Source organism: Musa acuminata, chromosome BXJ1-3, assembly GCF_036884655.1.
Source record: "Musa acuminata AAA Group cultivar baxijiao chromosome BXJ1-3, Cavendish_Baxijiao_AAA, whole genome shotgun sequence".
Taxonomy (NCBI): domain Eukaryota; kingdom Viridiplantae; phylum Streptophyta; class Magnoliopsida; order Zingiberales; family Musaceae; genus Musa; species Musa acuminata.
In genome coordinates, this window is record NC_088329.1 from 36,772,312 (window position 1) to 36,796,604 (window position 24,293).

Genomic DNA, 24,293 nt, shown 5'->3' on the forward strand with positions numbered 1-24,293 from the left:
GATCTATCTCTATAGATTCTAATCCCCAAGATATAGGATGCTTCCCCTAAGTCCTTTATGGAGAAGTGTCTAGATAACCATGTCTTTACTGTGGATAGCATTCCTACGTCATTCCCAATGATGAGGATGTCATCCACATATAACACCAAAAAGCTAATAGCGCTCCCTCTTACCTTTCTGTATACACAAGGCTCATCTTCGTTCTTAACGAAGTCATAAGATCTGATTGCCTCATCAAATCTTATGTTCCAACTTCGGGAAGCTTGCTTTAGTCCATAAATGGATCTAAGCAACCTACACACCTTATCTGGGCAGTTCTTGGACACGAATCCCTCAGGTTGCATCATATACACCTCCTCCTCCAGGTTCCCGTTGAGGAATGCGGTTTTCACATCCATCTGCCAGATCTCATAATCATAGTGTGCTGCAATAGCCAATAGAATTCTGATGGATTTTAGCATTGCTACGGGTGAGAAAGTTTCGTCGTAGTCAACACCTTGCCTTTGACGATACCCCTTAGCCACTAGCCTTGCTTTATAGGTCTCTACCTTTCCATCTACTCCGATCTTTTTCTTAAAGATCCACTTGCAACCGATGGGTACAATACCTTCGGGTGCATCAACTAGGTTCCAAACCTTATTGGAGTACATAGAATCCATCTCAGAATTCATGGCTTCTTTCCACTTCCCGGAGTCTATACTCATAATAGCCTCCTCGTAGGTCTGAGGATCAATATCCTCTACATCCTCTGCTCTAATATGTCCCACATATCTCTCAGGAGGATGGGATACTCTATCAGACCTGCGTAAAGTTGATACTTGTGTATTAGGTACCTGAACAGACTCGGGCTTTAGAGTGGTGCTTGAGCTTGGTTCCCTAACTTCGCTCAACTCTATCATTCTCCCACTGTCTCCGCCAAGAATGTGTTCCTTCTCAAGGAACACTGCTCTCTTAGCTACAAAGACCTTTTGGTCCTCGAGATGATAGAAATAATACCCACAAGTTTCCTTGGGGTATCCCACAAATTTGCATCGCTCTGTCCTTGATTCTAACTTATCGGGGTTGTGTCTTTTAACATGGGCAGAACAGCCCCAAATCTTAACAACCTTAAGATCAGGCTTCTTCCCTTTCCATATCTCATATGGTGTAGACACTACCGACTTAGTTGGAACTCTGTTCAGAAGGTAAGCTGCGGTTTCTAGGGCATATCCCCAGAATGAGATGGGTAGGTCAGCGAAACTCATCATGGACCGTACCATATCTAATAATGTACGATTTCTCCTTTCAGAGACACCATTGAGCTGAGGTGTATAAGGAGGTGTCCATTGGGATAATATCCCATGGTCCTTGAGGAAGTGAGTAAACTCTGTACTTAAGTACTCACCTCCTCGATCTGATCGAAGAGTTTTGATACTCTTTCCAGTCTGGTTCTCCACCTCATTCTTATACTCTCTGAATTTCTCAAAGGCCTCGGACTTGTACTTCATTAAGTACACATATCCATACCTTGAGAAATCATCAGTAAATGTAATGAAGTAGGAGTAACCTCCAATGGCATGAGTTGACATGGGTCCACATACATCACTATGTATGAGTTCCAACAACTCAGTGGCTCTCTCTCCAGTTCCACTAAATGGAGAGTTGGTCAGTTTTCCACGAATGTAAGGCTCACAAGTTGCATATGACACATAGTCGAATGGATCTAAATATCCATCATTTAGCAACTTTTGAATCCTTCTTCCATGGATGTGACCTAGCCTACAATGCCACAGGTATGCATTGTTCACCTCATCTCGTTTCCTCTTAGACACATTTACATTCATGATATGTGGAGTGGTGTCTAACATAAATAAACCATTATGCACTGTTCCTTTCGTGATGATCTTATCATCTAATAATATCGAACAACCATTGTTCTCAAAAACAAATTTATATCCACTAACTGTTAAACATGAAATGGAAATAATGTTTTTGATAATAGAAGGAACAAAATAACATGCATCTAATGCAATAAAAGCTCCACTAGGCAGATGTAGAGCGACCTCGCCAACAGCTAATACAGCAACTTTTGCTCCATTACCCATCTTTAGGTCCATCTCGCCTCTCTCTAGTCTCCTAGGCCTTGCCAGAACCTGCAACGAATTGCATATATGATAAGCACTACCGGTATCTAATACCCATGTGTTATCATAAGAGTTTGACAAATGGAGACTGATCATGAATGTACCTGAAGCTTCATCAAGCTTTTGTTTCGCCCTTTCTGCAAGGTACTCTTTGCAGTTTCTCTTCCAGTGCCCATCTTTACCACAGTGGAAGCACTGGCCTTTGTCCTTTGTTGGGTCTTTCTTAGCAACCTTTGCTTTACCTTGTTTGCCCTTGCCCTTTCCCTTCTTAAGGGACCTTTCTGCTTTCCTTTTCTTTCTGGTCTCACCAGTGTAGAGAATTGGCTTCTCTTTCTTAATAGTACTCTCTGCCTCCCTCAACATATTGAGGAGCTCTGGGAGAGTCACCTCAAGCTTGTTCATATTAAAATTCATTATGAACTGTGAAAAGGAATCTGGTAGGGACTGAAGCACAATGTCCACACACAAGTTATCCTCTAGGACCATTCCTAGACCTGTGAGTTTCTCTATCCACTCAATCATCTTTAGGACATGGTTCTGAACCGGTGTCCCCTCAGTCATCCTAGCGCGGAAAAGGCTCTTGGATATCTCATATCGTTGAGTCCTTCCCTGTTCCTCAAACAATTTACGGACATGTAGGAGAATGGATCTGGCATCCATCTTTTCATGTTGTCTTTGTAACTCTGGAGTCATAGAGCCCAACATATAGCACTGAGCAAGAGTGGAGTCATCAATGTACTTCACGTAGCGAGTGATCTCATCCTCGCTTGCCCCTTCTTCGGGCGTAGGCATCACTGTATCAAGGACGTACACGATTTTCTCCGCTGTGAGAACAATTCTCAAGTTACGGAGCCAATCCGTATAATTTGGACCAGTGAGGCGGTTGACATCAAGTATGCCACGTAAGGGATTTGAAAGCGACATTTTCTGAAAATAAAGATGTAGCAAAAATGAATAACATGCAGATTTTGCAAGAGATAAACTATCAAGATATGGACTTCTATCTTAATATGCTCCCACTATTTTACTAACGAGTCACGCGACACCCTCAGCACGTGAAACGGAAGTCTCCGGCAGACTTCTAGTGGGGATCAGGATCCAATCAGCGTCTTAGTGTAACCTCGAGGGACTCGACCAATCACACTAAGCCTAAAAGGTAGGCAACTCTTACCGATCACAACTCCTTGTGATTCCCGTCCTGTTCAGCCTCCGAATCACCATGGCCTCGAGGGACTCGACCAACCATGATGCTCGGTTAAGTCAACACCTTCGTTACAAGATGAGTCTGATTTGATGATATACCCTCGAGGGACTCGACCAAGCATACCATGTCCTCAGGTCACCGGTGACATCTCTATGTCGTAAGCAAGATAGCGAATCGCGATATAGGTGAGTCTCGAGGGACTCGACCAACTCAACCTACACCGGGATTCGGTTCCTACTCATAACGATGGAAGGCCACGTGGGTCAATCTAATTGCCTCACGTTTACCGACTTAATATTATCGAGAGATGTTTCTATAATTTGGTCTCCTAATATGACATGTCACACATATACATATTTAATATATATCTACATCGCATGCAAATATATATACATATCTAGTATGTGTATAATCAATCACATCAGATGATCATGGACCACAACCTAATATGATTAGGCCCGAGCCAGTAGGCCTAATCACTCACATCAAGATCTATGTGTGCAACGGTGCATCTCCATGCCCTGTGATCGTCCATCTCGTCCTCGTCGGTTTCGTCGACATCTTGATGCATCTCCATGCATCACGATCGTCCGTCTCGTGGGTCCTGCTGTCGCATCCACGCTCCCGCTGCGCCTCCTCATGTGATTACAACTTAATCATAGGCACGCAGGCCCGACAATAAACGAGAAATATAATGGAGGTTCGCAGACCTCAATAATAATAATCACAAGTACACACATCACACGGTCCATGATCATCCGTCCACACATCATACATCACATGTATAAATAATCATCATCATGTAGGACTACTAGATAATAATAAAAAATAATAATCAACTAAACCTTTTAATTAATTAATATTTTTCTGAAATCAGGGACATGTAGGGAATTTCTCAATTCCTAAGGGTATTTTCGTAATTTGGACAAAAGACAGAAACTGGAATTTCTCAAATTCCGAGGGGCAAAACTGTCTTTTTCCCAGAAAACCCTAATGCCCTTTCCCCTTTTCGCTGCTGCCGCCGCCGCCACCCTGCCGGCGGCGGCCTGTGCGGCGAGGGGCGGGGCGCTGCCCTCGCCTGCGGGCGTCGCCACCTCCGCGGGCAGTTCTGCCGGCGAGGCAGCGCCCGCAGGCGGTGCTGCCTCGCTGGCGGCCGCCCCTGCGGGGTTTTTGCCCGTGGGAGCAGCGGCCACAGGCGCCGCTGCCCTGCGGTGCCTCAGCCCGCGCTGCTGCCCCGCGGCGCCTCTGCCCGCGGCTCTGCCCTGCGGTGCCTCAGCCCACGCTGCCAGCCCCGCCGGCCGAAGCCTGCTTCAAGCAGGCCGCCGGCCGGCTGCTGCAGGCACAGCGCTTGCGCATGCGCCGGCGCTGTGCTGCCTGGCTGCGACTGCGGCTGCCGCTGCAGGTGGCTGCAGGCATGCAGATCGAGGGTAGCAACTGTTGCTGCCCTTCCTCGCTTTTGCGTCAACGATTTTGACGTCAATTTTCTTCCTAAACACAATACACGCAGTTCAAAACCAATCATTCGCACGAACAACCTGGCTCTGATACCACTGTTGGGAAATCATTGGGGGGCGACATCATATGCGCAGCGGAAGAACAAGAAAAACAAAATCCCAGATTCCCAAAAAGATGTTCGTCGTCGTGCGAAGATTGGTGCGCAAAATCCGCAAAACACAAAACTGCATATAGAGATTGTGTTACCTAGGGAGATCGTATATCCCTGTTTCCTTGCAGATCCTTAGGAGAGGGTGAAGGAGGTCAAGCGTCCTCCTCTCTAGCGGTGATCCACACAGCAGGGTTGCGACGACGCTCCTCAAAACTCCAGGCCTACTCTGAGGTGGAGAGGGAGAGGAGAATAGGAAGGGCAAGCAAAGACTCTAGCCTATGAGGCTGTGAATCCCTCCTATTTATAGAGATCCCGTGTCAAAACCCTAATGGGTCCTTTCCCTAGTGGGTATTGGATCTGCATCCAATAAGACAAGGGCTCCGTCGGATATCTCATATCCGAACCTCTACTCATCGCAATGCCTACCATATGTGTGTGACCCTCTAGGCCCAATATCGAGCTGGCCGTGAGTCATACCTGTCAGAACTCCTTCTAACTTAGTGAATTATTATCTCTGTAATAATTCACTCGACTCATCGACTACGGAAGTACTAGGCCACTACGCCGTAGTCCCCAGACGATACAGGGGAATCCAATCCATTGGACCTGTCTGTCCTCAGTTACCATGTACCTATAGTCCCTCATCCATCTAATATCCCAGAGACCGTATATCGAGCATGGTGCTGTCAGACCCATACGGTTTCTACTCGAGTCTCGCTCTAATCGGATTCTCCCGGAGAACTCTTTCTCTCTCAACCCGAATGACCCTGGCCAGGGATTTGTCTGAGCAAGAACACATAGGATATTCCTCTCATGACGCCGAGAGTGGATGATCCTCTGTCGACACTCAATAGCCCTCGTAAGGTCGACTACCACTCCCAATGACCAGCTGTACTAGATCTGAGAACAGTCAAACCTATAAGTCTGGTATCAAAGAGTGGAGCACTCATACAGGACATCCTTGGTGTCTCAAGTCTAAGGACCAGATACACCACTAGGACTATGGAATCGCTGTCTGACAATAAGGCATCATCAACCATCCAGCATTCCGTAAGCGGATCAATCAGTGAACTCATTCTCCAATGAGCACCTGTACTGTATCCCTAGTGTCCCTACACGAGCAGCTATGAGACCAGCTGCATCCATCATATGGACGGGTATACAGCACACCAGTCTATCCGGTTATCACGATGTCCCTCTCGAGTAACCTATGACCGGGATTATTTAGGATATGTATTTAAAGGTGAATCGATCTCATTATCGTGATCTCATCACGATCCGATTCCCATTGCACAAATCCAAGGACATCACAATATATATGCATTTATGCAATAGTTATAAAGTGATATACGCCAAAATATAATAAGCAAAAAGATTCTGTATCAAGTCACACGTGCCATCACTCACGTGATTGGCTTGCTGGGCACCTATGACTAGCACTAACAACATCCTACGCAAGAGTCACGTGAGTTGTCTCCCACTTAATCTTATTGAGCAAAGCATTATAAAAACACTCGATACACTCTTCTTGAGCTAAGTATCACAAAAGTGTCTGATGCGTCTTTCTCGAGCTAAGCAAACCATAAGCGTCCCATGCATATTTCTCGAACTAAGTATCCCAAAAACATCTAATGTGCTTTTATTGGGCTAAGTATTACAAAAGTATTTAATGCATCTCTTTTGGGCTAAGCATCTCAAAAGCACTTGATATGCCCTTTTCATGTTAAGCATCCAAGAAATGTCTAATGGACCCTTGTTGGGCTAAGCATCGTAAAAGTGTCCAATGCGCTTTTCTCAAGTTAAGCATATGAACAACGTCCAATGCACTCAATACGGGCTAAGCATCCAAAGAGAATCTAATGTGTCATTCTCAATCTAAGCATTATAAAAGTCATTGATGCATTCTCCTCTGGTTGAGCTAGAGCAATTTCCAATGCACCAAGTTGATAGCTCGAAGTGTAGTAGCATCGCCAACAATACTCAGTCAACAATCAAGTAATGTGTATACCAATCTAGATTGATACTGGTGAAATATTTTATCTATATTATAGAATATTCTCCTTGTTAACTCTCGATAAAAAAATTACTTGAGAAATTATAAACGAGGTCAATCATTATTTATTATATTTATACCACCCTTATGGATGACTGATTTGAGTGTCAGATAGATCATGTTGAAAAATCCACTTGGCCTCAATTTTTATATAGGTCAATTACATAGCATACACGTGAGTTCATCTTAACACATAGCAAGCATCCGGTCTTTCTTTTGACTACGTTAGATTTCTTATATACTTGATTTTAAATAAGTCAAGTTTGTCTAGAATTACCAATATTTATACTACCATTTCGACTCAAATGAAAAGTACAAAAAGATTAAAATTTAGGTAAAAAGAAATAAAGCATTGGGGCCACTACGGCAATCACCTTTCCCTTCCCATAAATTCCATTAGCTTTGAGTCACATCCCATCCACGTCTCACTCATGAGTCACATCTCACCAACAACAAAATCCTCCAAAGAAAATGAGATGTCAACCCATCAAAAATAGCTGACAGAACCATTTCTGTTTCTCTTACTCTCTCTGCTTTCTCTCTTTTGCGAGGTGAGGAATGTGTAGAGAGACGATGGTGGATGGGAACGGTGGTGGCTCAGCCGGGTTGTGAACTGACCAAGGGAAGCTTTTGCTTTGCCTTTCCCGTGGGATGCCGATCATGCACTGTTCAAAAAAGAAACTGCACCTCCAACTCTCGTGGCGTCACGCAGTGCATGACCGGCAACCCGCGAGAAAGACAAACCAAAAGCTTCCCTCGATCAGTTCATAACCCCGCAGCCGAGCCACCACCGTCGTCTCCCTGCACCATCCCCACCTCACAGAAGAGACAAAGAAAGAGAGAGAGAGTAACAGACACAGAGATGATTCTGTCAGCTATTTTCGAAGGGCTGATATCTCTGGTAATCCTTCTTCGGAGGACTCTGCTGTTCTTCGTGCCCCTCCTGCTCGGCGTCGGGGTGCTTGCCGTCACCATCTACTCCATCAATCTCCGGAAATATGAGCCACAAGTAAACGCCGACATCACAGCGGCAGAGGAGCTGCTCTTCGGGTCTCGTGATCAGGCTGACCTCCCTCCGCCTGAGCAACACACCGACAGCCAAAGATCTAAGAATGAATGAGCAAAGCCTCTTTCTGATCTCTTAGCATCCAAAACCAATCCACTGTTTTCACTCATTTGATTTCTTGCATGCAATTTGTTGGAAGATGTGAATATCTATGAAACAAGCATACAGTATAAAAGTACTTTCTTTTCTTTTTTCACATCCGTAGATTATGTCAAGTAAATTAGAGTTTTATGTTTCTTTTCTCCCTTTTTTTTTCCTTTTTTGATAGGGAATAAAAATTTAGTGATTGCATTAAAGGATTTAATCTATAAATTTGAATTATCTTAGGGAAAAAGATGTGGTACTGATCCTTAGATTTTCTAGTTAGCCAAATACAATAAAAAATATGTCGCACTTTTTTGTTTTTTTTGTAATCCTAAATCATGTTTGTCATACTAATAAGCATCCAATTATTTATTAACTAAATGATAATTTTATTTATAATAAATTTAAATAACATAAAATCACACTAAATCGATGTATAAATCACACATGATAGTTCATTTCCAAATCATAGATGGATTAAGACATGATGCAATGTGAATTTAGGATATGGGTTCTTTGTTCTCCTAATAATAGATGAAGAGAACTCTTGCACTCTCGATAATAAAAGAGTAGTACTCCTTTTTCCTAATAATGAAGAGAGGAACCATCGAGCGACCATGTATGATAATTCGTTATTTAATATTGGCATGCTCTATGACAATCCTCCCTTAACGATACTTGTAGCTTATTGCTATTGTCACTATAGCCTTGACAACATAATCGACTTAAGTGGGAATGATTTGTTTATCTTGAAAGCACAATTATCTTAATGATGTAGTGGTCCATCATAAGGATGTGATAGTCTTGAAGTTCGGAAACAATCATCTTGAAATGATATAATCATCTTGACGTTTTGACAATTTTGAAGGCATGATCATTTTGATGATGTTACATGATTACATGATTATATATATATATATATATATATATATATATATGATATTTTAAATTAAATTGGTGTCTAATCAAATATATATTAACATTTACCAATTTGACTTAGACTCATTATTGATTAATTTGTAATGTGGTATGAGAGCTAAGTAGATAAAATTTGAATTAAATGTCAAAATTTTCAAAAAATAAGATTGAGTTATGAATGAATTGAAAAAAAAATTGAGCCATGATCTCAGAACGAGATCATGAGAAAAGATACAATAGACTAAGAGAATATGAAGAGAAAATAAATAGACTAAGAGGATAATCTCAGAACGAAAAAATAATGAGAAAATAAATAAATAACATATGAAGACTAGGAGGATAGTCTCATATCACTTGAAAAAGTCATATTGTATATAATAGGTTTTGAATCATAATCTAAAAGCTTAAGCTTTTAGTTAAATTAATCTCTAATCTAATATATGCTAAATTAATCTTCCTCTCAACTAAAAATTATTTGAGCCAAATTTAAATTGGTTTAAAACACTCATGAAATCACTCAAAACTAGCCTAATTGGATGTGAAATAGTTCAAAGTTGCCTAAATCGATTTGAACCAATTGGAGTCCATCCAAAGTCATCTTTGACCAATCTGAATTGACCAAAGTCATCTTCATATGGTCAGGTTACGAAGGATCATGTCGGTGGATGCACCACAAGAGGTTGGTTGCACCACAATCGATATAACTCGGGTAAGACTCAATCTCCCTCAAGTCAATTTCAATATTTTTTAAAAGAAATGTTAAATTGAATTACTTTAGAAATTTAAGACATGCAATTATAAATAGGAAATACAATATCTAAATGTAAGATTCAAACTAAGAACAATACAATTGTTTTAAAACACAAAATATAAATTCTAAATCTACAATATATGATGAAATATCATAAATCTGAATTTAAAGAAGAATCATCTACATCTTATTAAGACGTCCTTCTCCCACTCGGTATCTATTGCTAATAGGCCCTTCAAGGCTACTCTTGATGAACGAGAGAGGGGGTGTATTAAACTTTAAATAGGAGAGGAGGGATGGTTGGAAAGAAAAAAATAATTTTAATTCTTAGGAGTAATAGTTAATAAATAATTTTTATCTTACTCCTGAAATGCCATCGAACATATAACGAATAAAACTTTAAATATAAAATTTTAAATTTAGAAAGTATGCAATAAAAGTCTGGAGATTGAATTCCTCTCCCTTAAAGAACTCGATCATCAAATTCCAATTACCTTAAGGTATGGAGTACAAAATTATCCATCCTGTTAACATATAAGACATCCACAAAATCCACCAGCATAAGAATATCTTTACAGATATTTCAATTATCACAGCCTCTAAAGAATCAGACTTAAACAGTGGTATTTAGAAAGAGCATCTCAAAATATACCAACATTCGGCTTGATGTGTATTGATTTCTTCAATGGTAATAGTATCATTCACATCCACAAAGTAAAAAAATAATTCCTACATTTGCATCCAAACTTGAGAAGGAGCCATCACAAAAAACTGTCTAAGAGTTGTAAAAACACTCAGCTTGAAGTTTAAATCAGCCACATTGATGCCATCCCCATCAGTATAGTAGCTGCCTTCACCTGCATTAAGGACCAAGTTAGGAGCAGGTTCTATACATAGAGCAGTTCTAGAGTTAGGATCACATATGTGTTGAAGAGATGAGGGTTTAAGAGGAACATGTCCTTGGGTAGCTAGAATTGGTAATCAACTGAACTTAGAATCATTCCTCTTCTTCTAAATAAACCAGAGGGAAGTAGCAGAAACAATACTTGATGAAGTTGATCCACCCTGGTGTTCCCCTTCCTATAACCAATCACCATTAGGCCACTCATTCATGTAAGAGAAATTGAAACCCAGTTTTGATTGGTGCAGATCTCAATAGGATCTAGCAAAGCTACAAGAAAAGAGAATATGCTTAGCTAAGTCAATCCCATTATTGCAAATATAATGTTGATTGATTTAACAATGAATGACATTCGATAAGTTTCCATAAAATAACTTTTAACTCAAGAGAAAACATTTAGACTCTAAATAATCTAACAATCATCCCAATTCCTCCCTATCTATCCCTCAAGAATTTGTAAATGCACTTAGAAATCCAAATCCCTATGGGTGATGACTCTAAACCTAGCTGTCATCATAGGACCCAAGAGCTAAGTGAATATTACCGACCAAGAAGGGATGAAAGATATCCTATGAAAACTAAAGATTTCAAATACTATTCACAAGTTCGTCTTTAGTAAGTCAGTAACCTTGTCACGATTGAAGAAAGCAGGTCATTTGCTTAGGGGTAAGTTGGAAAGCTAAGGATCATCTAATAACCTAATGTGCTACTTAGACCTGATGATCCTCCTAAGACCCTCTCTAATATAGTGTATAGCACCCATGATACCTTTCTAAATTGGAAAAATCTTTCTATAACCTAGGACCTAGGGTGTCAGGGTTGACTTGCCAATTAAGATTCTAAGTCCAAAATGAATTAGAGTTGTTAAAAATAATCTAAATATATCAAAGCATTTATACCATACTTGGCTAATATCATACAACCCTAGCCCACCGTATTCTTTTAATACAGTGACATGGTCTCAAATGAATAGTTTAGTCTTTTTATGAAAAATAGAGTTACCTCATAAGAAAGTGATTTGCTATGTTTGAAAATATATAAATTTGTTAGTGGTCCAAAAATTAACAATGGAATGAAGGGGATAGATTTGAGGATAGAGTTTATCAGTTGCTTTTACAATTTTAGACAAAAAATGCTATTGCTAGCAATTGATTCTACTGAGGGATCTGTCAATGATTTGATTTGGGACATTAGGTGAGATCCTATTGTATAATAGAAATAGGGAATAGGCCAAGTGACTTTAGTGATTGATATCAAGGAAGCTTGACATCTGATAGACAATATTTAAGGAAGAACACAACAGATTTATTTCTATTAATATTGAGGCTGGTTAAGGAAGAATATAATTTCAAAGTATTAAACAAATGCTTAGAAGAGTAGGGGTAGCTCCTATAAAAATTAAGATATCATCCGCAAAGACAAGATGGGAAATCTTGATGCTTATAACAGTAAACAACTTGATTATATTGTACTCAACATTAACATCAAAAGGGTATATAAGAGCTGTTAAATGATGTCAAACAAGAAAAGAGATATCGGATCCCCTTAATGGATGCCTCGATGACTTCTAAACTAACTAGAGTTGTAATTGTTTACCATATAATTAAACTTGGCAGAAGCAACATAAGTTAATATCAAATCAATAAAGTTTGAGAAAATTTTATTTTGCTAAGAATTCTAGATAAAGCATACTAAGAAAGATAATCAAAGTATTTTTGCAAATCGATCTTGATCAAAATAACGGGATTTTTAGCATGAGAGTTAAACATAGAATGAGTTAGCTCCTGGGTAATAATAATATTATCATGAATACATCTACTAAGGATAAAAATAGATTGCTCATAATTAGTGAGATTATATAAAAAGTTTGATATGATGAGCCAGCACTCTCAAGAGAATTTTGTTTATGATATTACATAAGGTTGTAAGATAAAAATAATTGATTTTGATATGGCTATCCTTTAAAATGAACACCAAATTAGTTTCCTCCCAACTATCAAGAATCACAATCAATATATGAATCTCACTAAAAAATGACACGATAGGAAGTTTAAAATGCTCCTAACGAAAAAACTTAACTGTGTACCTATCTGGGCCAAGCTTTTGCCCATACCCATTGTTTTGAGTGCGACTCGAACTCAAGGTGTGAGTCTATCTCACAATTAATTCAGGGATATCTTGCATGTTGGTCTTTAGGCACATTATAATTTTCATCACCTTAGAGGACCTTGAAACCTAGTTAGCATTGATGGGATATAAAGAAAAATAACTTTTGTATATAAACAAATACTAGCAGGCCAAAGCGAAATTAAATAAAATCACAATAAAATAAAACACCAAGATATACGTGGAAAACACATCCAATGTGAAAGGTAAAAACCATGGGGCAAACTAGAGATAATCCACTATAAGAATAATGAATATACAAATCTCAATCACTTGCTCAAAACCCTAGCAACAATCACAAGAAAAGAATTGGGATACAAGGATCATGCCACTGTGCACAATATCTAAATTCTCCTCAAGTAATCATAGCAAGAATATACTGCAGATCTGATCTAACTTGAGATGAGAACACTGCCTAAATGATTGAGAACAGTCTCTCTGTGTTGTCCTTGTTTTCTTCCCCTTCTTTTTCTTTTTTCCTGCCCTTTTCTCGTAATTTTGGAATCAAGTTGCTACTGCAATCTCTCCACGTTGCTATAGTTTTTCTCCCCCAAAAACGCAGCCACCTTGTCTCAAAACACAGCCACCACACCCCCCTAATATTAATCTAGGGTTAGGTCAAAGAGGTGTGGGCTATGTGCTGTGGGGTGATAAAGCCCACCATGGGCTGTTAGCCCAACAAGCATTAATTGTAGCTTGTATTCCTTTTTTCTAGTCTTGGCATGCAAATTTTGACCTTTGCTAGGTCAAGTGCAATCCATTCCCTTCGATCCAATGCATAAGGGTGGATTAAGTATGGTTTCATCATGGTCATTAGGGGTTAGGGTCACCTTAGTCTAAGCTACTTTAGAATTAGTCACCTTGGCTTAGGTTGGGCTAGGATTAGGCATCTTGATCTTGGGCTTACTTCTTTTCTAGACTATTATCCATGGTTCGTACAAATCCTCCTTCTCCTCCTCATAAGCCTATTAGATTTAGGCATTTGTATTTCACCAGATTTGGACATCGATAATAGCTTTTCAAGATAACCCTCATTCTTATGCTCTATAAAAGCAAAACTAGAAAAGTTCTCACAACAATATTCTGGAAGAAAAAAATCATTTTTGTTGTAATCCACACACCTCACCTTGAAGAAGAGGAGAGGAAAAATTAACAACTCAAGTCAACTTTTTCCTCTCTCTCCTAGATATGATTTCAATGACTTTTAGGAGTTTACTGATCGTGACAGCAATTTGGAATAAGATGTTAGGCTTCCTAAATTCAATGGAAAAGCCCAAGTAATTATACCAAGATGGGAACGAATCTGACAACCTCTAAGAGGGTTTGAAAACTCTACATCCATAGGATTAGGTTCAAGGCTTACCGTCTTCAAAACCAAGGTTTGTCCTCTTCAAACTCTCCATCCATGATATCACATGTTTGTATTGAAATAATACAAATATGTAATGTCATATGATAAACAAAAGATTTTGATAAGAGAAATATTCTCCTCTAATCATAATTCAACACATGGTAGTATTATTAGCAAGACTCAGATCAACAATCAGGCGATGTAGATGCCAATCTAAAATAATAATTTATAAAATATTTCATTTGCACCGTAGAATATTCTTCCTCATTGACCCACTATAAAAAGTAACCTTAGGCATAGTAATCAAGGTCGATCGCTATTCACTAAAGCACTCCATTCTTATTGATTACTAACTTGAAAGTTAAAGAGATTATTTTGGAAAACTCACTTGAACTAAACCTTTGTGCAGGTTGGCCATGTAATAGCACCCGAGTCCACCTTAACCTTAGAGTGAGTGTTTGAGTCTCTCTTTTTGTCACGTTAGACTTCTCAGGTACGTGACCTTAAATCGATTCAAGTTGATTTAGGTATTCTTGATATTCATACCATCAGTTTGGTATTAAAAGAAAGAGAATATAATTTAGAGATATGAGAAGTTAGAAAATAGGGATAAGAAGAGAAGACACTTAAAGGGGCTCAAGGTGAAAAGTGAGTCTCACCATCACAAAGACATAATATACAATGTGGAGCCATCGCCTTAACTCTCATACATGCCATCAGCTTCTCGTTCAGGAGTCATGTCTCATCAACTTCTTACTCATGAGTTATATCACATCAGCCTCCTGCTCATGAGTCATGTCCTAGCAAATCCTACACAAGAGTCACGTGAGTTGTCTCTCACTTAATCTTCTTGAATTAAGAATTACAAAAGCGCTCGATGCACCCTTCTTGAGCTAAGTATCACAAAAAGTGTCTGATACATCTTTCTTGAGCTAAGCAATGCAAAAGCGCATCATGTATCTTTCTCGAACTAAGTATCGCAAGAGCATCTAATATGTTTTTATTGAGCTAAGTATTACAAAAGTATCTAATGTATCTCTTTTGGGCTAAGCATCCCAAAAGCACTTGATATGCCCTTCTCACGCTAAGCATCCAAGAAATGTCTAATAGACCTTTGTTCGGCTAAGTATCGTAAAAGTGTCCAATGTGCTATTCTCAAGTTAAGCATACCAAAAGTGTCCAATGCACTCAATACGGGTTAAGCATTCAAAGAGAGTCTAATGTGTCATTCTCAATCTAAGCATTGCAAAAGTGACTAATGCATTCACCTCGGGTTGAGCTAGAGCAATTTTCAATGCATCAAGTTGATAGCTTGAAGTGTGGTAGCATCGTCAACAATCAAGCAATGTGCATACCAATCTAGGCTGATACTCTTGGAATATTTTATCTATATTATAGAATATTCTTCTCATTAACTCTCAATAAAAAAATACTTGGAGTATGATAAACAAGGTCAATCATTGTTCAATATATTTATACCACCCTTATTGGCTACTGACTTAAGTCAAATGGATCATGTCAAAAAACCTATTTGATTTTAATTTGTACATAGGTCTAACCGCATAACATACCTCCAGAGTCCATCTCAACCCTTGAACAAACGTCGAGCCTCTCTTTTGGCCACATTGGATTTCTTACCTAGGTAATTTTAAATCAAATCAAGTTGATCTAGAATTATCAATATTTATACTATCATTTTTTACTCAAAAGAAAAATATGAGAGATTAAAAATTAGGTAAAAACAAAGAGGGCATTGGTGGGCATCACCGCTATTACGTTTCCCTTCCCATAAATTCCGTTAGCTTTCCACTTGAGAGTCACATCCCATCCACTTTTGAATGAAGAGAGTCGCATCTCACAAGCTTCCTTCTCAGGATTCACGTGAGCTATCTCTTGCTCAATCTTCTAGGCTAAGCATCCCGGTGCTCTCCATAAGTTGAGCCACAGCAATTTCAATGAACCATTCTAACGCGCCCAGCCGACCAGGTTGGGTATTGGGCACATGCATTCGGACCCAAAGGAGTTCAGCCCGATCACGTTACCCAAAAAGCAGCTCCTACGCCGTTGGATGTCAGAGTTTACTTGTCGCTCATAGTTCCGACGATTGATGGCCCAGACGGCAAGCACAGCGACACCGGACACCGAGCACCGAGCAGGAGGGGCACGAAGAAGAATTACCAGAGATATCAACCCCTCAAAAATAGCTGACAGAACCATCTCTGTGTCGATGGCGGATGGGAACGGTGGTGGCTCAGCCGGGCTATGAACTGACCAAGGAAAGTTTTTGCTTTGACTTTTCAGTGGGGTGGCGATCATGCACTGCTCCAAAAAGAAACTGCACCTCCAACTCTCGTGACGTCATGGTGCATAGATGAGTGAGAGAGAGAGTCATAACCCAGCCGAGCCACCACCGTCGTCTCCCTGCACCATCCCCACCTCACAGAAGAGTGAGAGAGAGAGTCACAGACACAGAGATGATTCTGTCAGCTATTTTCGAAGGGCTGATATCTCTGGTAATCCTTCTTCGGAGGACTCTGCTGTTCTTCGTACCCCTCCTGCTCGGCGTCGGGGTGCTTGCCGTCACCATCTGGTCCATCAATCTCCGGACATATGAGCCACAAGTAAACGCCGACATCGCAGTGGCGGAGGAGCTGCTCTTCGGGTCCCGTGATCAAGCTGACCTCCCTCCGCCTGAGCAACACACCGACAGCCAAAGATCTAAGAATGAATGAGCAAAGCCCCTTTCTGATCTCTTAGCATCCAAAACCAATCCACTGTTTTCGCTCATTTGATTTCTCGCATGCATTTTGTTGGAAGATGTGAATATCTATGAAACAAGTATACAGTATAAAAGTTCTTTCTTTTCTTTTTTCACATCCGTAGATTATGTCAAGTAAATTAGAGTTTTATGTTTCTTTTCTCCCTTTTTTTTTCCTTTTTTGATAGGGAATAAAAATTTAGTGATTGCATTAAAGGATTTAATCTATAAATTTGAATTATCTTAGGGAAAAAGATGTGGTACTGATCCTTAGATTTTCTAGTTAGCCGATACAATAAAAAATATGTCACACTTTTTTTTTTAATCTTGAATCATGATCGTCATACTAACAAAGCATCCAATTATTTATTAACTAAATAATAATTTTATTTATAATAAATTTAAATAACATTCAATCACACTAAATCGATATATAAATCAAACAATTATCATTTGTTCATTACCGACACGTGATAGTTCATTTTCAAACCATAGGTGAATTACACTCTCGATAATAAATCGATATATTTGTAGCCTATTGCTATTGTCGCTATAGTTTTTACAACATAATCGACTCAAGTGAGAATAATTTGTCTATCTTGAAGGCATACTTGAAAGTACAAATGTTAATGATATAGTGGTCCATCGTAAGGATGCGATGGTGTTGAAGTTTAGAAACAATCATCTTGAAATGACATATAACCATCTTGATGCTTTGACAATTTTTAAGGCATGATCATCCTGATGATGTTACATGATTATATATTTTCTCTTATATATATATAATTAGTGTCTAATCAAATATATATTAACATTGATCATTTTGACTTATACTCATTATTGATTAATTTTTAATGTGGTATCAGTGCTAAGTAGATAAAATTTGAATTAAATGAGTCAAAATTTTAAAAAAATAAGATTGAGTTATGAATGAATTGAAAAAAAAAATTGAGCCATGATCAAGCTGCAAGTTTGATAGCATAAGAAAAGATACGATAGATTAAGAGAATACGAAGAGAAAATAAATAGACTAAGAGGATAATCTCATAACGAGAAAATAAATAAATAACATATGAAGAGAGATAAACTAAGAGGATAGTCTCATATCACTTGAAAAAGTCAAATTATATGTAATAGTTTTGAATCATAATCTAAAAGCTTAAGCTTTTAGTTAATCTAATATATGCTAACTCTAATCAGTACGCCAGATTTGTAACAATCTATTAGTGCTACTCTCTTTCTTGGCGATGAATTAAACGGATTGAGGCCTAAGTTTTTTCTTGATATGAGCTTTAAATTTTGGCTTTACCACGCTTGGATATTCATATAGATTCTAGCAATATAAGCTGTGATTTTTCTTTGCACATGCAATCGCAAGCATCAATATTGACGGCATATCCATTATCCAATGACTCCCTTTCGAGTTGGCTATCGCATTCTTACATCTTTATCAAAGAAAAGTGAGGTGATTTTTGTAAAATTCAATCTTTATTGTTTTTTCATTATACGTAGGAACATAATAGCATTAAATATATAGTCAATAAACATAAGATCTTCATATGCATATTATCATCTTCAATATTCATCATATTATTTCCATGTGTGGATTCTTTTGCAGTCAATCAAATTTTTTGAAAAGGATAGTTATATTTGTCCTTTTCAAATATAATGACAACAAAAGATTCATATAGTTAATTCTAAATGTTAACATATATTTTAATTATCTGATTTTAAAGATGACTTGGCTTTCACGTAGAACTATGTGGTGCGTCGAGTCTACTCGTTTGGATCTTATAAAACTACATCACAAATGTGTTTGATAATATTCCTTCGATGCTTTAAAGAACTCGATGGATATCAAATTTTTAAAAATACTAATTTAGATTAGTCAAGAGGTAATCCATAGTGATATGGTATGATAAATGATGTGCGTCTTGCGATAGCATACTTAATATTTTTTATAATATAAAGAAAAGTTATAGAAAATTTCATTATGATCAGAGTCGAAAACATAATTATGAATATATAATTCATCTAGTCGAAGGTACTATCCGAAGTATCGATCATATGTTACTAAGATGATGGTGAAAGATCACCTGTTGCTGAGTTATCTACAACAAATCAAGTATCAATCTACTTGTGTCGCCACTAAACAATTGGGATACCGAGATCGCACCAGCTTAATCAAACGTCAAACATGAGTGGATACCATGCGACTTCCACCATGGATGAATCAGAATGGCATGGATGTTTCCTTGCTGATGCTTTTCTCCCACTTCCCCACATTAACACGCTACCATATTACCATAAAACACCGCAGGTGCTTTCAGCGTCGTCACATCACCATAAAACAAACGGCGACAGCGACGACGCCATCTCGCCGCGTCCTTCACACGCAACCTGCTCGCCGCGGTGGTCCGGCCGCGACAGTAGATTCCGCCGCCCTCCGCCGTCGAGGCATTCGTCCATCCGAGGGTCTAGATCGCATAACTTCCGAGATTCCGAGAATATCGAATATTCTTGTGCACGATTTGACCTCTCTGTCGTTGACCGACACCCGTCCTGAGGTTTGACTTTTTTGATCTTCGATTTGGATTCCACCGTCTTTCGAAGCGGCGATCATGCCGATGCAGATGCAGATGCGATCGTAGTCGCCGTCGCATAAGTTCACACGAAGGGAAAGTTGACCATGAACGTGTAAAACGATGTCTGTCGTGATGAGGAGATAGCTGCAGATTCATGAACCTTAATGGGATCCCTCTTTCTTGACGCCAGATTCTTCCTCCCACTTGCCCATTAAACTACCGCGACCCCCGCCGCCCATGTCGACACCCGACAGCGACGGCGACTCTGGTCTCCCCGTTAAACAGAGGCAGCGCCGTCGTCACTCGATTGGAACCCGGCGCGCTGACTCCACCTCGCCGCGTCCGTCCTCCCCACGGAACCCTCTCGCCGCGGTCGTGGCGGGCCCCACCTTCCTCCTCGCCAACAGCGAGCGGCATTCGGCGCTAGGGAGGGGACGGCGTCGCCCCTTTCTTGGCTCCCCGAGGCCCGAAGCGGCCCCCTCCTCGTTTGTTGCGGGTCCCGCGCAGATAGATTTCCACTGCCGCTTTCCTGGGCCGTTCTCATGGACGTTTACGGGATCCCGCACTGCTGCTTCGGTGGATCGAATGTTCCGGGCAAGTCAAACGGAATCCAATTTGAATCCCAGCTCATGATTGAACCCGATGTGAGTTTGGGATCGAGGAATCCGGGCGGAATCAAGATCTGGCATCGAGCGGGTCTAGGTGGTGTCCCTGTGTTCTACCTGATGCTTTCTCCCACTTGCCCTCTAAAATACTGCAAAACCATGGCGTGGGTGCTCTCGATGTCGGCACTCGATGACAAAGGCTCGCCACCGGCACTCGACATATACAACATTAGTATATCTTTTGGCTTATACGAACAGAATTTAAGTATTAATCAGAAACCAAATTCGAAGACACCACCCGACTCACCACGCCGCGTCTTTTTCCGGTCCCGCACCACGTGTCGTCACGCGGGCCCCTGGCTCGTCTCTGATGTCGGCCCTCGCTGACGTCGCCCCCCACGCCGACCCTCCGCGGTCCCCCAAGGGGCAAGCGGGCCCCACGCTGCTCCGCTCCGATACCGGCGACGTCAGCCATGACAGACTCGGCCGGCCCCACGCCGCACTTGCGGAAGCCTGCGGTCATGCACACGTGTCTGCCTCACCTCCTCCGCCGGTATAAATGTCGCCCGCTTCTTCTTCGCCAAGTTCCAAACCCTTCTTCTTCCCTGTCTTCCGTTCGTATTACCCCGTGGCCGGCGAAGAGAGCGAGAGGATGAACGGCAGCGATCTGGTGCTCCCACCCGGGTTCCGCTTCCATCCAACGGACGAGGAGCTGGTAGTGCACTACCTCCTCCGCCGGTGCGCCGCGCAGCCTATCCCCGTGCCCATCGTCGCCGAGGTCGACCTGTACAAGTACGATCCGTGGCAGCTCCCAGGTAGGTGCGCCTGGTCGTCCCCCTCGCGCCCGTTTTAATTCTCACCCGTCCGATGCGAATCGTACGGTGCAGATCGATCCTGACGTCTCCCAATCTCGCCAGGCATGGCCCGCTACGGGGAGGAGGAGTGGTACTTCTTCTCGCCCCGCGACCGCAAGTACCCCAACGGGTCGAGGCCGAACCGGGCGGCGGGCACCGGCTACTGGAAGGCCACCGGGGCCGACAAGCCCATCGGTTCGCCCCGCCCGGTCGCCATCAAGAAGGCGCTCGTGTTCTATTCCGGGAAGCCGCCCAAGGGGGAGAAGACCAACTGGATCATGCACGAGTACCGCCTCGCCGACGTCGACCGCTCCGCCCGCAAAAAGAACCAGAGCCTCCGGGTATGTCCCACGCGTCCCTTGCCGAATGCAACGCCTCTTGTACCTGATCCGGTTTCTATCTATTATTATTATTATTATTATTATTATTATTTTATATCATAAAAAATAGCACATAGCGGGAAAAAAAGATAAATAAAATAATTAATTATTTTATGATCAATATGCAGTTCGATGACTGGGTGCTATGCCGGATCTACCACAAGAAGGGCGCCGTGGGGAAGCAGGCCAACCCGGACCGGAAGCCTGCCGGCCCGAAGAGCCAGCCTCGGCCGGCGCCACAGCCGCAGCTAAAGCAGGAGGTCGTCTCGCACGCGCGGGCGCCCAAGACGGACATGATCTGCTTCGACTCGGCCGAGTCGCTGCCGCGATTGCTGGGCGAATCGAGCAGCTCGGGGCACGCGCCGTCGTACACGTCGCCCGACTTCGCGTGCGAGCGGGAGGCCGAGAGCCAGCCCCGGTGGGCCGACGACGGCTTCAGCGACTGGATGATCGACCTCGGAGTCGGGCTCATCGACGACGCTGCCGCCGCCTCCGCAGTGGCAGCTGCCGGAGACGCGTTCCCGCCGTTGTCGCCCGCGGCCGCGTTCCGCGACTCGTTCCAGGACCTCTTCGTGTATCTCCAAACACCGGTCTAGTGGGTCCCTACACGCACAGCAAAAACCCACGAGCACTACATACGTGCTGAGGTAATAAGATTAAAAAGAGGAGCAAAAAAGAATTCTTTAGGATTAGGTAATGGTTGTCATTTAGGTTGTGGGGTCAGCGATGATGTAGGATGGGTATCAAGTGGGGATGCACGGCCTGCAAAATTTTGTTTGCTTCTTGTATGCGCAGTGTGTGTTAATGGTGATTGAATCCTTAGACAAATGCAAGTGCTTGCGTAATCCCTCGGGCTTCTTTGTAGGTTATTACTTGGTGCTGTGCTTGACGAGTAGATTGCCAATGTGTTGTCCTCATCCTAAATGCCCTCTGTAAGCATTTGAGGGCAATTAAAAGCGCAAACATAGAGAGTGATGATTGTCAATATAAACTTAATCATATGTATGATATTAATAAAACATTTAAGATGTATATATGCATCATCATTTAATTCAAGTTTTAGATGTTTGAATCGGCCTATCAATCTAATATACATTTGTCTTCTGAAACCTAAAACTTATGCATATGTCATTGCAGTTAATCTCTGTTAGCTATCATAATTTAGTTGCTACTTGAATCTTTGATTTGTATTGACATCCTTTATAAACTCATTATGATGATTTATTTGGATTTGACGCAATATAATTCCACATGAATTGGGGAATATATGATACCATCATCTATATCAATACACGTGTGTGAATATAACGGTCCACGAGCTATATACTATAAAAAGCCCATTCATGTGCATGCCAAATCAGATAGAAAATCTCTCACTCAATCAATGCATTCAACTTTGTTGCTTTGCACTTTTCTAACACTTCAACTCCTCGAAATAATTTAAGCATCGAAGAAGTTTTATCCGGTGTACCGTGATGTAATTTTATAGGGTTCAACATCTTTTAGAATCTTCTTGATTTTGTTGTTTTTTATATCAGTAAGAGACAAACACGAAATAAGGTTGCCGTTGTTTTCGAATTAGTATCTAATTTGGATAATCATATTTCGATTTAATACTTTGTCACTGAAAGAAGGATCTTTCCTAAATTGTCTAAATAAATCATGTTGGTCCGTAAGATAATGATACCACTAACACGCCTAACTTGTCTACGATAAAAATATAAAAATACGATCAATACAATCAAAAGTGATATCTATGATGACAGTTTAGTTGACAGAGGCCAAAGCACCTTATATGATGGTAACACAATCGACATGATTCAAAACATTCTCTATGACAATAATATGGTTGACACATCTGAAAGCACACTCTATGATGCTAGTGTAATTATAAGGAAATAATAATATAACCAAGGTGATCGACACCTCAATAATAAGTGGTCGATACCTTAGTGTCAAATGGCTAATATGATGGTGCTAGTCATAGGTGCCCTGCAGGTTAATCATGTGAATGATGACATATATGACAAGATATGCATTCTTTTTTCTTATTATATTATTTGATATTTTATCACTTTATATTACATATATATATATATATATATATATATATATATATATATATATATATATATATATATATATATATATATATATATATATATATAGTCATAGGTTACTCGAGAGGGATATCGAGATAACCAAACAGACTAGTGTACTATATACACGTACATATGATGGAGACGATTGGTCTCATAGCTGCTCGTGTGGGGACCCTAGGGTGTGTAAGTGCTCATTAGAGAATGAGTTCACTAATTGATCCACTTACGGAATGCTAGACGATTAATGATACCTCATTGTCAGACAATGATTCTATTGTTCTAGTTGTATACTTGGTCCTTAGACTTGAGACACCAAGGATATCCTGTATAAGTACTTCATTCTTTGATACTAAACTTATAGGTTTGAAAGTTTTAGATCTAACATAGTTAGTCATCGGGAGTGGCAGCCAATCTTACAAGGACTATTGAGTGTCGATAGAGGATCATCCACTCTCGGTATAATGAGAGGAATATCCCATGTGTTCTTGCTCAAACAAATCCTTGGTTAGGGTCATTCAGATTGAGAGAAAAAGAGTTTTCCGGGAGAATCCGATTAGAGCGAGACTTAGAGTAGAAATCGTATGGGTCTTACAGCATCTTACCCAGTATATGGTCTATGAGATATTAAATGGATGAGGGACTATAAATACACGGTAATTGATGACAAATATGTCTAATGGATTGAATTCCCTTGTATCATCTGGGGACTACAGCGTAGTGGCCTAATACATCTGCAATCGATGAGTTGAGTGAATTATTATGAAGATAATAATTCGCTAAGCTAGA

General features: G+C 40.7%; 1 protein-coding gene across 1 annotated transcript; it reads left to right on the forward strand.

Annotated features, from left to right (window-relative positions):
- The first annotated feature begins 20,715 nt into the window (after nt 1-20,715).
- Nucleotides 20,716-22,250, forward strand: LOC103979407 (NAC domain-containing protein 2). The gene is made up of 3 exons (XM_009395544.3): nt 20,716-20,986; nt 21,089-21,366; nt 21,534-22,250. The coding sequence occupies exons 1-3, from the start codon at nt 20,731-20,733 to the stop codon at nt 21,999-22,001; spliced, it is 1,002 nt and encodes a 333-aa protein (XP_009393819.3). The 5' UTR covers nt 20,716-20,730; the 3' UTR covers nt 22,002-22,250.
- The last annotated feature ends 2,043 nt before the right edge of the window (nt 22,251-24,293 follow it).

Bases quoted from the DNA above. Each gene is read 5' to 3' on its own strand.
- LOC103979407 (XM_009395544.3), top strand. From the start codon at position 20,731: ATGTCGCCCGCTTCTTCTTCGCCAAGTTCCAAACCCTTCTTCTTCCCT. The intron at 20,987-21,088 runs GTAGGTGCGCCT...CAATCTCGCCAG, and splicing joins CGATCCGTGGCAGCTCCCAG to GCATGGCCCGCTACGGGGAG. The intron at 21,367-21,533 runs GTATGTCCCACG...ATCAATATGCAG, and splicing joins AAAAGAACCAGAGCCTCCGG to TTCGATGACTGGGTGCTATG.